Raw genomic sequence first — 15,020 nt, 5'->3', positions numbered from 1 at the left:
CCCTTTATTTGGTCAAGAGGCTTTTGATCATGGTGTGCATTCTTGTCGCTGCCCTACATGGAGAAGAAACCAACTTCTTGCAGAGCAGACTGGCCCTGGGGACTTTTCTAGGAAGGAACTGGCCGAGGAATGCACCAAAGAGATTCCGCATTAGGGTCAGAATCTCGGGGCTGAAAGGGAGAGAAGAACTGGCATCTTGCTACTCAAAGTGGGTGGGGGGCTTGGCGAAAGTAGTGCCAAATTTCAAGCCTCACTCAGAGGGAGAACAAGCCGATCTTCTGCCCGAATTCGCAAGATGTTGATATTACTGGCAGGATCTGCTTTTTACCAAGATCCCTGGTGATTCACAAACACTTCTCAGGTTTGGGAAGCACTGATCTAATCCAGTGTTTCTGGAGTCTCCTGCCAATACCCTGGCTACGTGGTCATCTGGGCTCTGCTTCATAACTCCAGGGCCAGACAGCCACGGTCAGGGAGTAGATGAGAATGATCCTTTTACTTTTCTTTTTAGGTTAGGCTGGTTGGGCAGATAAGTGGACATAAGTGAGTAAATAGTTGTGCTCTAATTTGCAAGGGCAGGTCAGCCATTAGAGCTACCCTTTAAAATAGCTCATCTTTATGGCAAACAGACTGCTTCAAAGATTTGGAGGGAGGGAGAAGAGGACTTGAAATGTGGTTCTTTGTCCATTGAGCCTCGTTCCACAGTATATTTAGTATTAGGAAAAATATAGCATCAGTGTGTGTGAATACTGTGAATGCAAATTCCTTGTTATCGATTCAGTGTACTTACTGTTCAGATGGCCACACACTTCTTTATACCAAAACGAACAAACTGATGCTAGCAGTGGCTCCCAGACTTTAGCGGGCATCAGAATCATCTGGAAAGCTTGTTAAAAAAATTGTTAAGCCCTCCCCTCTCCCGCCAAAGTTTTTGCTTCAGTTTAGGGGACAGGAACTGATAATTTGCATTTCTAGCAACCCCCAGGTGATGCTAATGCTGAGTTATAAAAATAGTAGCGCCCAGATGTATTATTAGCACCTCAGGAAATCTATAGACACTCATGAGTGGATACTGTGCTCTGATGATATGGAATATAGGGCCAAATATCACCAATCCATGGTCAGGGAAGACAGAGTACCCCGGGGGCAACGTAAATACAGAAATAATCTGATTGCTTTCAAACTTCTTCCCAAACCTTCATCTGAGTTGCTAACAAGCAATTTCATTTGCTTCATTTTCCTTTCTTTTAGTTTCCACCCACCTCTGACGGCAGACAGATAGTTCTGGTTGACTGCAGGATGTTTGATATTGAAATCACAAGTGCCTACTCACTGGCAAGTGGCAAGACTGGCCAGTGTCACTGAGACATTCTGAGCACGGGGGGTGGGGGCGGGGCTCTGAGTTGTGCGATGACCTCCCAGGTCACTGTGGTCCCCTGTGTAGTCCTGGGCCCTACCCCATACTTGTGCCATTATCACTGACAGGCTCACACCCATGATTTCAGTAGAATGAAGGAGCAGTTCTATTGTTGGAGGACCCCGGAATCCCCTCAGTCGGCAGGGAGCTGGTAACTGTTTGGCACAGCACGGGACCCAAGCATCTCCCGTCGGGGTTCTTTCCGGCAGATTTCTCCACCTGCGGCAGATGCTCAGATCTGAACGGTTTGCTCTGACCTTTCTGGTGCCGCTTGTCCAAAGACTGCCTGCAGACTGCTCGGGGACAGAGGCTGCCTGCCAGTGAAAAACCATGACACTGCTTTATACTGTAATTGAGTGGAGACAGGATTTAGCTCATTGGCGTACCTTGCCTGCATTGACTCTATTCCATATTATTAAAAACAGAGACTTGGTCCTTTTTTTTTTTTTTTTTTTTTATAAAAAATTTATTGAGATGATGCAATTATAGGCTTTTCTTTAAAAATTATTTGCAACTCACTGGCCCTGAGAAAAGGCATTTGTTTTTTGTTTTTTTTTTTTCTTTTTTTTTTGTTACATTCATTTGATTCAGTCCCTTATACACCCCACACCTCATAAACAACGAGATTAGAAATTAAACAAAAAAAAAAAAAAAAAAAGGAGAAAAAGAAATCCTAGATTCATCCTGGTTTGCAGTCACAAAGAGAAATCTTCAAGAATGTTCACTTGGCATGTGTGAAAGATTCAGGGAGTTTGTAGTTGTTTAGTGTTGATGCAGATGGGGCCAAAAGAGGATCAGGTTAGTCTTCCGCGGTTTTTAGACAGGCAGGGATTATTGCCACCCCCACCCCCCCCCCCCTCCCACCATGGCTTCCTTGTCTCACTGCCTTCCTTCCAGATTTCTGCTCAGAAGGGGAGCAGGCCGAGCGGGTGAAAACCGACTAGCACCGAATGCTAGGGGAAAAACACAAAAGCAAAAACAACCTGCCCTTTGTTCTTCGTGTGTTTTCCCAAATCTCTCATCTTCAGGTTCCTGGGTGGGAATGGGTCAAATGGGGGATCTGGCCAGGCTGGATCTCAATCCTCCTTCTGTCCCTGGCATGCTGTCTGTTCCTTGGGCAAGTCATACTAACCTCCTGGATACTCGAGTCTCCCTTCTGCAGAAGGGAGTGAATGTTTCAAAAACGTATTCCGAGTTGGAGCCTAGGCAGTGAAAGGGGGAGACGGTGGGTACTTAGTCATTTAGGCGAATCCTGTCAGAGCCATCGAAGTTTCAGCTAAAGCTACATTCCCATTTGGACAAGGTATCAGGGTAAAAAGACCCTGGGTCGGAGGGTGCCAAATACACCATCGAAAGGAGAAAATTCATCAGTGTGTTATTCCTCTTATTCTGTGGGCAGCTCCCTGCCCCCCCCCCTCAAAAAAAAAAAAGGATTCAGGACACTGGTGATGCTGTCTTAGGCAAGACTAAGTTGCCTTGGGACAAAAAGAGATCATGTTAAGAGCCACATAGCTAGTCCCGCTAATTGCCACTGCTTTCTTCTGATCAAGAGGAGGCAACCTCGCTAACCCAGGGTGCAGGGAAGAGAAAATGCTAGAGAATTTCTAGCTAGAGATACAAGTGAGAGCGACCATCTCAGACACAGCTGAAGGGAGTTCTCCCCGCTCTGCAGTGCTCGTCCACATTCTCCTTTCCCAATTTCTGATCTTGCAAGCCCAGGACTCACATGGCAGTGGTAGGGAAAGGCCAGCTATTCAGATCACGGATGTGCTTTTAATTTGGTCCCAGGTGACATGTTCATTGCCCCTCGTACTTAGTGTTGAAGTAAGGAATTTCATACTGGATAGACCCTACAGGTAGAGCCTAAGCTCTTGGAGGGCAGGGGTTGTTGCGCCTGATTTCCTCTTTGAATCCCTCACAGTGTCTAGAAGGTGCTTCATCCAAGTTTGCTGAATGGAACCGGAGATCTTTGGGGTCTGCGGTGTGTAAACAACCGCATCCCTGGTGTCGGCACTGCCCGGGTGTCAGCTCAGAGAATAAATGAGGACGACTTTTGCCATTAAGGGAATCAGCAGAAAGTTCTTACTGGTAATACCGGGGTAGGAAATAAGGAGCACGTTGGAATTAGTGCTTTCTACAAGCAGGTGAGGGTGTCACCATCCTAAGTTTTACCTATTCTTACAGGGTATTGCTTTAAATACAGAGATCCTTGGGGGAAAAGGGAATTTCCCTCCATAATTCAGCTGTAATATTCTTTGAACAGAAAGAGCTGGAGTCCTTACGTATGGGTAAAGTGAACAGAATGAGATGTTCTCATCTTAGGAAAGAGCAACATCACGCCCTGGTCTCTGCTTTCATAGCCACACAAAGGGCCTCAGTAAAAATCCACCTTTTCTCTCCAGCCCTTCGACTCAATGGCCTTCCCAATACACCAGGTTTTTGGCTTAATCTCTCCAATTGCAATCCAACATCAGTCATCTTAGAGGCTGGACAACGAATCAGTCCATGCTGCTGAATGCTCTTGAAAGACATCTGGAGCGTGCTGGGGTCCAGCTGACTTTCACCACCATTCAAGTGGCCCGAGACCAAACCCTTCCTTCATCAGCAGGTCCCTGACCTCACTGCAAGCCCGGCCTTCTGGAAGGTAGAGTTGGTGGATCGTGTGACAGTGGAGGAGGCTGGCCACCTGTATGTGTCTATCTGTGGTCTGATAAGGGGCAGGAACAGAGCACAACTGAAGGACCTCGAAGGGCTCCTTGATTCCAGTGTCCTTGACCCGCAGTCAATCTGTCCTTCCCTCTCCCCAGGCTGGTGTCCTTGTCAATAAGGCTGGGGGAGAACTCTTCCTGCCTGCGTTCCTCCAACCCCCACCTCCCTGATTTGCTCAGAAGTGGCTTGAGAAGACACCCAGGGATCTGGCAGCAGCATCTAGATGTGCCGCTGACGACGTGCACATGTACCCTGGGGAGCTGTGAGATGCTCACCCAACCAAGGAGAGAAAACTAGAGAAACGAGGAGGGGGTGCTGTGTAAGGCGGGTCTAATCTTTTGGATTAAAAAACGGCCGTCCTTCTAAGATTGGATTCTGAACCTGTATTAAAAGAGTCAGTTCAGATGGCTAGAAAAGGAAAAAAAAAAATCTCAAAGAGCTTTCTAAAAATATGTGTTATCATCAAAAGTACTAAGGGGTGGCACTTCCCTCATTTTACAAGACACTGTGGACCTTATTTCGAGGCGAGAAAGAGCCACGAATGGGTGAAACACAGCGATGAAAGGAGAAGAGAAAAAGGTCATAGATCTGACGAGTTTCCTGTCTGCCCAGGCTGGGCAAACATCAGTAGCAAGTGAGACTGTGTACTCCAGGGTCCTCCCCTCTCCAATGCCCTGTGTCCCGTGGGGGCCAGGAAACTTTTAAAAAGCCCAGGAATTTTTAAAAAGTTAGGTGAGGGCATGAAACTGACCACAAGGTGGCCTTTGGGAACCTTGCAGGACCTGCAAGTTAATCCCAAGAGGCTGGGGCCTTCCGAATAACACAGCCTTCCATCCTGATCTTCTGTCCTGCGGCACCACCAAGCCCTGGGGTGCTCACAGCCACGGCCGGGGGCAGCCAGCTGGACTGACGCTTATCTCTCTGGAGGACCACAGCACCTGTGAAGTTTGGGGCCTCCCTCTGATAGGCAGCCAGATGTCCGGATGTGGGTTGGATTATTATTATTATTTATTATTTATTTTCTTTTTTGTGCAGTGCCGCTGCAAAGCACCCAGACCGCTGATTCCATTGGAGCATCACCAACTCCCAAGACTGTCCTGGAGGCTGGACTCTGCTAAAAGGTATCTGAAACTCAACAGCAGGCAGGGAGGGAGAGGCAGGGGAGGAAAGAGCGAGAGGGAGAAAAAGAGCGCTCTCCTTTTCACTTTATCCTTTTTAAAAGCATCTTTTTTTTTTTTTTTTTTTCCCCAGCCAAGACCCAAGAGCAACAGGAACAAACCTGATCCACGTGGCAGGATAAAGAGGAACCTGAAACCCTTTGCGTGTGTTTTCTCTTTCCTGACCAGCTGGGTTTGCCGCACTTTGTGAGATTTGCAAAAAAATAGGTATATATAATAGATATATATTTCCATAGGAAAACAACCTCGGATGTCTTCCCCTATGAATGATGAAAAGTCAAACTGCATGGTCTTAAACAAAAAAAACAAAAAACGAAAACACCATGAAACTAACAACAGGTGGACGGGTGAGGGTGAGGAATTACAGATGGAGAGGTTCCAAATGAGGAGGAAACGGGAACCGCGAGTCCCAGGCTCGTGCCCTCGGCCAGAATTCCAGCCCCGCCTTTGCTGGGTGGTTTGTCTAAGGTGCTCTGGGGGCCCTCCCGCTACGCGAGACAGGTGTCACTCCCACTTCTGGGTCTCTTCCTGTTCTAGTCTCAGCCCGCCTGCTCGGCTCGCCTCCAGGCCCCTCGCGGGCAGGGGGCCCCCTGGCTGCTGGCCCGCTGAGGCGGTGGGTTGGTTCCCTCAGCATTCATCTTCTTGGTATATTTGTTCATCCAGCTCCTGGGACTCCAGGTGCTCCAGACGGTCTGTTCGGCCACTCATGATTTCATCCGGGGTTTTCATAAACCTTTGGTGAGAGGAAATGGACGAGCACAGAAGATTACATTTTCCTCCACTTGCCTTCACCTTGAACTCTTAAACTAAAAGCAAAGGCCCCATGATCTCAAATAGCTGGACAGCTATTTGAACTTAGCCAGTAATGCTGACTTAGCACAAACTGGAAGGAGGTGCCCCTTCCTCTGAGTGCTGGAAAAAATGGCAAAATAACTATAAAAACGTCTAGGGTGGCTGTGAGCTGTGTCGTGCATTCCTGTACGACCATACGAGGGAACCCTGGTACAGCTCACTGATCTGCTGTTAGAGAGATTTTCCAATGACCTACGAGAGCTGTATATCCATTTCTATCCCAGACTGTGGGCCCAGGGAATGGTATGCAACACTTGAATTTACCTCAAAAGGATCCAATTAAATGCCAAATGGGAAATTTTCATAAAAGGGCAACTTAGTGGTGCTCTTAGCAGTTAGAAAGGCAAAGAGAATCATTTTCAACGTTATCACTGATCCAGCCAAAATGCTAGCAATGAATCCCCCTCAGCCTGTCCTCCTCTGCAGCTGGGTGCAGACAGCAAGGCTTATCTTCTTATTGGAAATCCTATCAGTGACCTGTCAGGGCCACGATTTCCACGGTGCAGGAAGGTGGCCTGGTTGCAAAGGTTCTGCCCTCACCGGAGTGCCGCTTCCACAGCCCCCTCGGCGCCTGCACACCCTTCTCTTCCCAGACACTCTGCCCTGCACCAGATGAACGGTCCTAACACATGTCACTCCACATTCGAAAGCCTGTGATGACCACTTAACAGATAAAGCCAAGGATACACTCTTCGGCTTGCCCACCTGGGTTCTCTGTCATCTCTACCCAGGAAAGTCTTGTCACCCACCATTGACGAGCATGAAGCCTTTATTCTAGTCTGGCCAGTCTTTTTTCTTATACACATCATGGCCTTCCCTCCAAACCTCATCTGGCACTCTCTGAGCCCTGCTTATTCTTTGCGCCCTGCCCCTGCATCAAAGAGCCATGCAACAGCACCAGTCCACACTGCAATCCTCCTTCCCTCAGTGCCTATAATGCTTGTAAAGACTACCCACAATTTAACACTTCACTTGATTACACACAGGGTTTTACACACCAAGAAGCCTTCATTTTGTGGCAAGTCTGGCTTCCATCCCTCATTTCCTCAAAAATGACCAACTCTTCTCACTAATAGCACGATCCTGTCCTTTTATGTTGTCAAAAATCACTATTGGAAGCCTATGAACCTTCCAACTACTTCTGCTTCTCTTTTCTGCCCTTTATTGCTCAACTCCCCAAGTAGTACGATTTGTTGAGTCTGCACTCTGTCTTCTCCTTTCATCCCCTAACACTTCTCCCCAAAATCTGAAGTCACTGACAATCTCCCGAGGCCAAATCCACAGATATGCTATATTCGGCCTCCTACCCTACCTCTTTCTTCTCTTGACTACTCTTCCGTAATAAGCTTCTGATATTCCAAATCAGGCTTGTCAAGAAACATTTACTGAAAGCCTCTGTAAGGTATAAAATAGAATTATATAAAATATAATCCTCTCCCTTCTAGGATCTTATGACCTAGTTGTGGGGAGAAGGACTTCATATGTATAGCTATTGAAAATGCAAATCGTGATGTGGTTTAGGGCCAAGGGATCCAAGAGATGATGGAAGAAGACATCTGTGTGTGTTTGAGCATCATGATGGGTGGGACACTTGAGATAGACCTAGAGGGCATATATATTAAAAAAGCAAAAGTTAGAGGGATATATATTTCTGGCACAGGGGATCATATTAGTGTCGTAGGGTAGGTAGCTGGCAGTGTGTGTGATGAATTTGGAAGGCAGGGGAGTGGACCAGAGGTAGAAAGGATTATTGAATTAATCTAGGTGTGAATCATAAAGTCTAGACAAGGAAGCAACAAGAATGCTTTTGCCTTTCTTATGTCTTCTAAATTCTCATGAAAGTGCTTGTCATTGGTAGACTCCAACCTGGAATTTGCTGGTAAGAAATCTTGGGAAATGTGGTTTCCAGGCTTCTAGCCCTAGCAACATAGAATGGAGTAGAAACAGCGTGGAATGGAAGAGCCAGGGACAATCCTGCATAATGACTGACGTGGATATAGGAGGAGTCAACAGTAACTCCAGCATCAAAGTTGGTTGCTTAAAACGATGTTGACACCACTGATGAGTAACAGGAATCCTGGATGGGGGGCAGGGGATATTTCTAGTATGTGGAGAAGGTATTTAAGTGGCCATGTACTATAAGAAGCTCTTGGAAATTCAGATTTCAGGGGGACTTCAGGGGGATCCTAGAGCTGGATACAGAACAAAGGCTGGTGAGTCTAACCATGAAGTCTAACTGAAGCTGTGTAATGGAATCATTTCATCCAGAAAGAACAGGAGCCGAGGACTACGTTTAGGGTCAAGGATGATGAGAAGCCATCAGCAGAGCCAGGGAAGCGAGGGTTCTTTTTTTTTAACTCCTTCCCATTCTGTTCCCATCTCTTGACTAAGCTTTTCTGTTGTTTTTGAAGACGTCAATTGTTTCTACCCTTCCCAAGTTACCATTACTCCTAATGCTAAATAAAGCTTGAGTTCTCTGCTCTCTCTAATCTATCCCAGCGAATGGATCTACTCATGCAGAGTGTCACTTGCTACCTGTGTACAGACAATTCCAAATCCATCTCTCTAGCCCCATCGAAACTCTTCTGTCCCATCTGCCAAACCCATAACCTGACGTCATGTCCGTCGATCCCACCTTCTCCCAGCCTTCCCTTGGTTGCCCCACGTCCATTACCATCAGTGTCAGTGACCATCCCTTCTACCTCTCCTGACTGGTCCTTGACATTCCTTTCTTCCTCTTCTCCTAATTCTTTCTCTTCTCTGGCAGAGTGCTTGGAATCACAATCTATGTGGTAGGTTAAACGGTTGGAACTCGTTAGCTGTGAGGAAGTCTGGAAAGAGGAGTGTCTAGTGCAGCAGCTTTCGGACTTTTCGGATTATCATGCACCATAAAAAAATATATATTTTGGGGCGCCTGGTTGGCTCAGTCGGTTAAGCGTCCAACTTCAGCTCAGGTCATGATCTCAGGGTCTGTGAGTTCGAGCCCCGCGTCGGGCTCTGTGCTGACAGCTCAGAGCCTGGAGCCTGCTTCGGATTCTGTCTCCCTCTACCTCTCTGCCCCTCCCCCACTCACGCTCTGTCTCTCAAAATCTGAATAAACGTTAAAAAAATTTAAAAATATATATATATTTTGACATCATGACTCAGCACGTACACACGCACACATGAAACAAAGGTTTCCTGAATCATTAGCCACTCTTACTTCATGTGACACAGTCTGATATTTTCGACTCTATCCCACCCTGTTCAGTTTTGTTCTACTCCATTAAAAAAAAAAAAGTTTAGACTGACTCATTAAATCTATTTCATGATTCGCTAACGGGTCATGACCTGAAGTTTGACAAACGCTGGTTCAGAAACCTGCTCACAAGCATCGGGAACCTGGAAGTCTAGACCTAATACCTCGCTTTGCCATTGACGGTGTTACTTTGGCTGGTCCTCTTAACTACCCTGGATGTTAAATCCAGATAATACGATTTGATCACTGCATTATTTTCAAGTTGAGTCGCACTGTGCTTACTTAGTTTGGGCTTTGTGACAGGACAGACATAAGTTAAAAACAAAAAACAAAAAACAAAAAACCGACTTCTTTTCCTGAAATTCGAACAACCCAGCATCTGGTATGCAATTTGTAGCAGTGACGGCTTTCCGTGTCAGACAGGCAGGTAGAGATCTTAACAGCCTCCCTCCTCCCTCTTATTTAAGGAAAACAATATCCTCCCAAAAGAAGGAAAGGAGAAAAAGGAAGCGCTACCTGAACAAAAGCCTTTGTCCTGGCTCCTTCCTGATAATGTTTAGTTTGTAGTAGTGGCGCAGGGCTCTGGACATTTTCTCATAGGTCATGTTTGTTCTGTTCTGTTTGTTCAAAGGAGGAAGAGAGAAAAAAGCACAAAGACACAGTGACATAAACCTCTGAAAAGGCGCTGGGTAGCTATTAAAATAAAAGCTCTTTGGCTGCTCGCGTGGCCCTACCAGCTCCGGGGAGCTACCTGCCCCCCAGCTGCCCCCCAGGCCCACCAATTCCCACCCCCTTGGCCTTTAGACATGGGCGCCAAAATTTCTCCGAAGGTGAATCCCCTCTCGTCAGCAGTCTTGGTGCTGTGGCTAATAAAGTACATCCCACAGCAACCTCCCTCACTGCCTTCCAAGACTATGCTCTGCTGTGCTCCATGAATTTCCTGCAGGTTCCCCTATCTGTGGGTCATCCTTCACCGTCTGACCCACAGAGAATTTCTTTCTTTCTTTCTCTCTCTCCCTCCCTTCTTTTTTTTCTTTTCTTTCTTTCTTTCTTTCTTTCTTTCTTTCTCTTCCTTTCCTTTCTTCCTTCCTTTTCTTTCTTCTTTCCTTTTCTTTTTTCTTTTTCTTTCTTTCTTCCTTCCTTCCTTCCTTCCTTCCTTCCTTCCTTTTCTTTCTCTTCTTTCTTTCTTTCTTTCTTTCTTTCTTTCTTTTCTTTCTTTCCTTTTTCTCTTCCTCCCTCCCTCCCTCCCTCCCTTCTTTCTTTTTTTTTCTTTCTTTCTTTCATTGCAGTGACCTTTCTCCAACTTGTGTTTCTGGTTTGTCATTTTAAGGAAGAGATTTTTTTGTTTGTTTGTTGGAATTCCTGTTGTGGAAGGAAGAATACAGTGGTTCCGAGCCCTGGGGCTCCGGGCACCATCGGGAGCTTGTAGAGGGATTTTTCTCTGTGACTCATGCACTGAAGAGTCTGTGTGTGGGGCCTTGCCGTATTTGGTCATGGCCTGCAATTAGGTCTTCCTCACTGGAGCCAGAGCACAGGCTTCCAACCTCTAAGGCTGCAGCCCCCCACCTCCCCTGCCCCCCAGCCCCCCGAGCTCGGCTGGGCCCCACTCTGTCCCTGCTCACTCAGCTCATCTGGGGCTGTGCCACCAAGGTGCTTTGCCTGCTTTGCCCACATCTACCTGGCTGTGGTCAGGCCTGGATCTTCGTTACTTGTTTTTGTTTTTTTAGTAGGAATACAGATTTACTTATTTAAATATTTTTTGAGGGAAGAGACTCTTTGCTCTATTCTTTTCTTATTTTATTTTATTTTATGCCCATTGATCAGTACTTTCTCCTGCCCCTCTCTCCCCAACCCCGGGCCACACCACTCCACTCTTTGGTTCAGCAAATTTGCCTGTTGTAGATACTTCGTGTGAGTGGCAACAGGCAGGATTTGTCTTTCTGGGACTGGCTTAGTTCACTTAGCAGAATGTCGTCAAGATTCCTCCAATGCCGTAGCCTGTGACAGGATTTCTAACCTCCCTTAAGGCTGAGTAATCTTCCTCTGTATGTATACGGCAGTGTTTCTTTATCCAGGCATCCATCATGCATGTTTAGGGTGGTGTTTCACCCACTTTTTACCTCTATGCACTTCAACAGTTTTCCTAACTCTAAGAGATTGGATCTTTTAAATTCTACTCCCTTTTCCCAGGGTGGAAAATTGTGGGGCGGACAGTTCTTGCCTGTTTGCTTTTCAAGGGGATATCACAGTCAGAATGTGAGCATTTCCATGTCGAAGGGGGCCTTTGCGGACGTGGGTGTTTCTCACTGAGTGGAACAGAAGTGATGCCTCCCCAGCTCCCTTGTGAGTCACAGAGCCCCTGTTCCTCAGCTCCTAGTGACACACGGGTGGCAGCACCAGGCGGAGGGGATGGGATGGAGGGCCACTTCCAACGCAGCCCTACCAGACCGGGGGTTGTGAAGTTAACTGGCATCTGGCGTAAGTAACACATGGAAAGTGGCATCTTTACTTATGTCCTTCCCTTTGCAACTAATTGCACAGTGAGGAATAAACTAAATAATGATGGGCACACTTGGGGGGCAGAAGACAGACAATTATCCTCCAACCTGGAAATGAAGGCTTTATTTTGGCATTACTTCGCACAGCAAATATCTGGTGCCCTTTTACCTTATGGTTTCCCCACAGTCGAGCCAGTCCATTGGGATCCACTATCCGGAATATTTTGGATTCTTTGTCTTCCCATCGGATGAAGTTTTCGTACCGGCTGTCGGAAAGCAACTGATAGACGTAATCCCAAAGCAGTCTACAGTCTACAGAGGAAAAGGGCAAGAAAACACTTTTGATTATGTTTCTTGTTGAGGCCCTAAGAATAAGAACCAGAAAATAATCCAGTAGCTGCTCCTGCCTAGTGTGGATTGTTGGTCTAACTTTCTTATTTCACAGTGAGGAGACCAGGGCCCAGAGAGATCTGGCAGATGGTGCTGGAGAAAGGCAACCTTTGACCCGTGGAGGCCTCAGAGACCATCCCGGCCAACGGCCTCCCCTCCACAGATGGGGATGCAGTGGCCTGGAAGAGGAAGCAGCCTGTTCAAGGTCATGACCGATGACTTGAACTTGAGCAGAGCTCACACGAAAGACACAGAGCAAGCCAAAAGAGGGGTAAAAACAGGCTGGTGGGGACTAAGGGCGGAAAGAGAGCCCCAGTGTTTAAGCAAGCAGTATGGTGTTCCTGGTGATGCTGCAGGATTGTTCTGGTGTTGGAGGCTGAATGGATACAGATGAGAAGATTGGGGTAGGCTAAAAAAATGGCAGAAAAACAAGTGTGATGCGTGAAACGCTGCGGAAAAAGAAACTGTGAGCTAGCGTGGTTTTCAAAAAGAAGAGAGATATTCTCACTACAGCATCCCCCGCAGTTCTCGAAAACCAGTTTATTGTCACAAAATCAGCGTAGAAAGGAACCCAGGGCAAAAAGTCACTTTTCCCATCTGTAGGACCGACGTTCTGTCACTTGGCCAGGCTACAAATATTTACTGAGTTCATACAGGCCAGGTATTGTGCTAGGCCTTGGCTCCTGGCTGAGGGCTGGGATATTAAAACGAGAAGACACATACCGCGCAGCTTTCCCTTGTTCTAGTGCTTTCTGGATTTGGGCCGTCATGGTCTGTGGTCTGCCCTCCAGGCCCCCTTGTTGGGTGGATGGAGACACGTCCTATCGATGTGTACTTTTGGAATGGTCTCCAGATGAGAGTAAGAGACTCCAGTTTTCAGGGGTTTCACTGTTGACTCTGGGGAGCTTTGGTAGGCTGGCCAGAATGGCTGGTTGTGAATGATTGATTACCGAACGCTGTGTATGTGCTCAGCACGTGTCGTGCGTCTTTCCTAACCCTCTGAGGCCTGAGGGGGCCGGAATATGAATTCCTGGGCTCCTGCACTACAGTGTGCTGACTTCCTTATGTTGGGTGAGGCCCAGCACACCTGGGCAGGGAGTGTCTAATTGGGACGTGGAGTATTTTAGAGCCAACACATGCACCTCCCAGAGAATGAAACACACCCTTCTCAGGAGTATATTCACAAGGGGAATTGAGTCAGGTCACCCTGGGCAGGTTTCTTAAATCTTCCCGAGATTCTGCTTCCTCATATATGAAATGGGAATCACACATACTTTACAGGATCACTGCATTAGTGATATTGCAAGTGAAGGGAAAGTAATGAAAATAGCAACAATGCTACGTATCGGGTAGCCTACTAGCAGGCACTGTGCTGCACTTGACCTTGAGGACACCTTCTGAGGCAGGTGCTGTTGCTATTCCTATTTTATGGACAAGGAAGCTGGGGCTTAGAGGGTTTGGTAATTTACTCCAAGGGCACAGCTCGTGAGTGATGCACACACACACAGGATTCCGGGCTCTGCACCACTCTGAAGCCCGTGCCCCACCATTCTTCCTGATGGGTTTTCTATTCTCAGAGAAGCCAGTTAACAGGTAGATATCTGTAAAATTTTAGGCCTTTCCAGAACAAGGTTTAGCTCTGTTTAGTGTAAGCTTTATGAAATCCAGCCTTTTCTCTGAACAGCCCAAGCAAGGAATTGGCATAAAATGTGGCATTTTCTAAGAAGCTTAATCTTGCAGGAAACTGACATTAAACTTGAAATGACCATAAATCTCTTTACTGTAGCCTCCCCCACCTCCATTATCTGTGTCTAAACATTAATGGAATGTGCAAGTTACTGTGTTTTAGAAAAGGACAAACGGTGCTCTTCGTTGAAGACACCAGCTGCTCTGCGAGTTTGAACCCCATTCTGGGGACAGAAACGGCCAGCCACTTCTATTACCCGCCTGCCAGCCAGAGGTAGAGAGTGGGGGACCCAATCCGAGCACCATAAAGTACCTGGAGAAGTCAGGGTCACACTGAGAAGACTGAGAAGACTCTAGCTCATTTTTTAAAAAAGTTTTTATTTATTTATTTTGAGAGAGACAGCGTGAGCAGAGAAGGGGCACAGAGAGAGGGAGAGGGAGAATCCTAAGCAGGCTCCGCACTGTCAGCACAGCGTCCGATGCGGGAGTAGAACTAATCATGACCTGAGCAGAAACCAAGAGCCGGACTCTTAACTGAATGAGCCACCCAGGTGCCCCCAGATCATTTTTAAGGCTCTTGTAACAGGACGACTCTATTTCTAGGCAAAGCAGTGGGGAAGGCAATGGGCCCTAACCCTCCTTGCCATTTCCTTGCCCTGGAACGCTGTTACTACAAATGGAAAACTGAGGACTGAGCTGCGGATTCAGTGTTTGTCCCATCATACAATGGCAGATGCATTTACATTCCCCCCCCAGTCTCTCCCAGTTGGAAAACCTCTGACAAAACCAAATATTATCGCATAGAATGCCAGTAAATTAGAAGGAAAAACAAAGGGGGTCTGTGTCTAACTCCTGTATCGCTCCTCCACATGGGAGAAATCATCTTCACTGCAGGGGCTTGGTGTCACCTGGATCGGGACTCAATTCTCTCAAGTGTTCATTTTACTAACATTGAATAGTAATGAACTATTGGATTGTCTTCAACGGTTTGATATAAAGAAACTGTGCCCATATGAAGGTGAACAATATATTGCTAGTCCTCTCACCTCTCG

At 46.9% G+C, this 15,020-nt stretch overlaps 1 protein-coding gene across 5 annotated transcripts in view; it reads right to left on the bottom strand.

Annotated features, from left to right (window-relative positions):
• Window positions 1–2,810: 2,810 nt before the first annotated feature.
• ETV6 (ETS variant transcription factor 6) overlaps window positions 2,811–15,020 on the bottom strand; it is a 251,169-nt gene continuing 238,959 nt past the window's right edge. For all 5 annotated transcript variants that reach the window (XM_042991764.1, XM_007076316.3, XM_007076315.3 and 2 more), the window contains 3 exons: window positions 12,062–12,204; window positions 9,911–10,011; window positions 2,811–6,037 (listed from right to left, as the gene is read on the bottom strand). In XM_042991764.1, coding sequence (XP_042847698.1) covers window positions 5,932–6,037; window positions 9,911–10,011; window positions 12,062–12,204 — 350 coding nt within the window. In that variant the 3' untranslated portion in view covers window positions 2,811–5,931. The remainder of the gene's footprint in view (window positions 6,038–9,910; window positions 10,012–12,061; window positions 12,205–15,020) is intronic.

Source organism: Panthera tigris, chromosome B4, assembly GCF_018350195.1.
Source record: "Panthera tigris isolate Pti1 chromosome B4, P.tigris_Pti1_mat1.1, whole genome shotgun sequence".
Lineage (NCBI taxonomy): Eukaryota > Metazoa > Chordata > Mammalia > Carnivora > Felidae > Panthera > Panthera tigris.
This window is presented reverse-complemented; position numbering and strand designations above follow the sequence as displayed.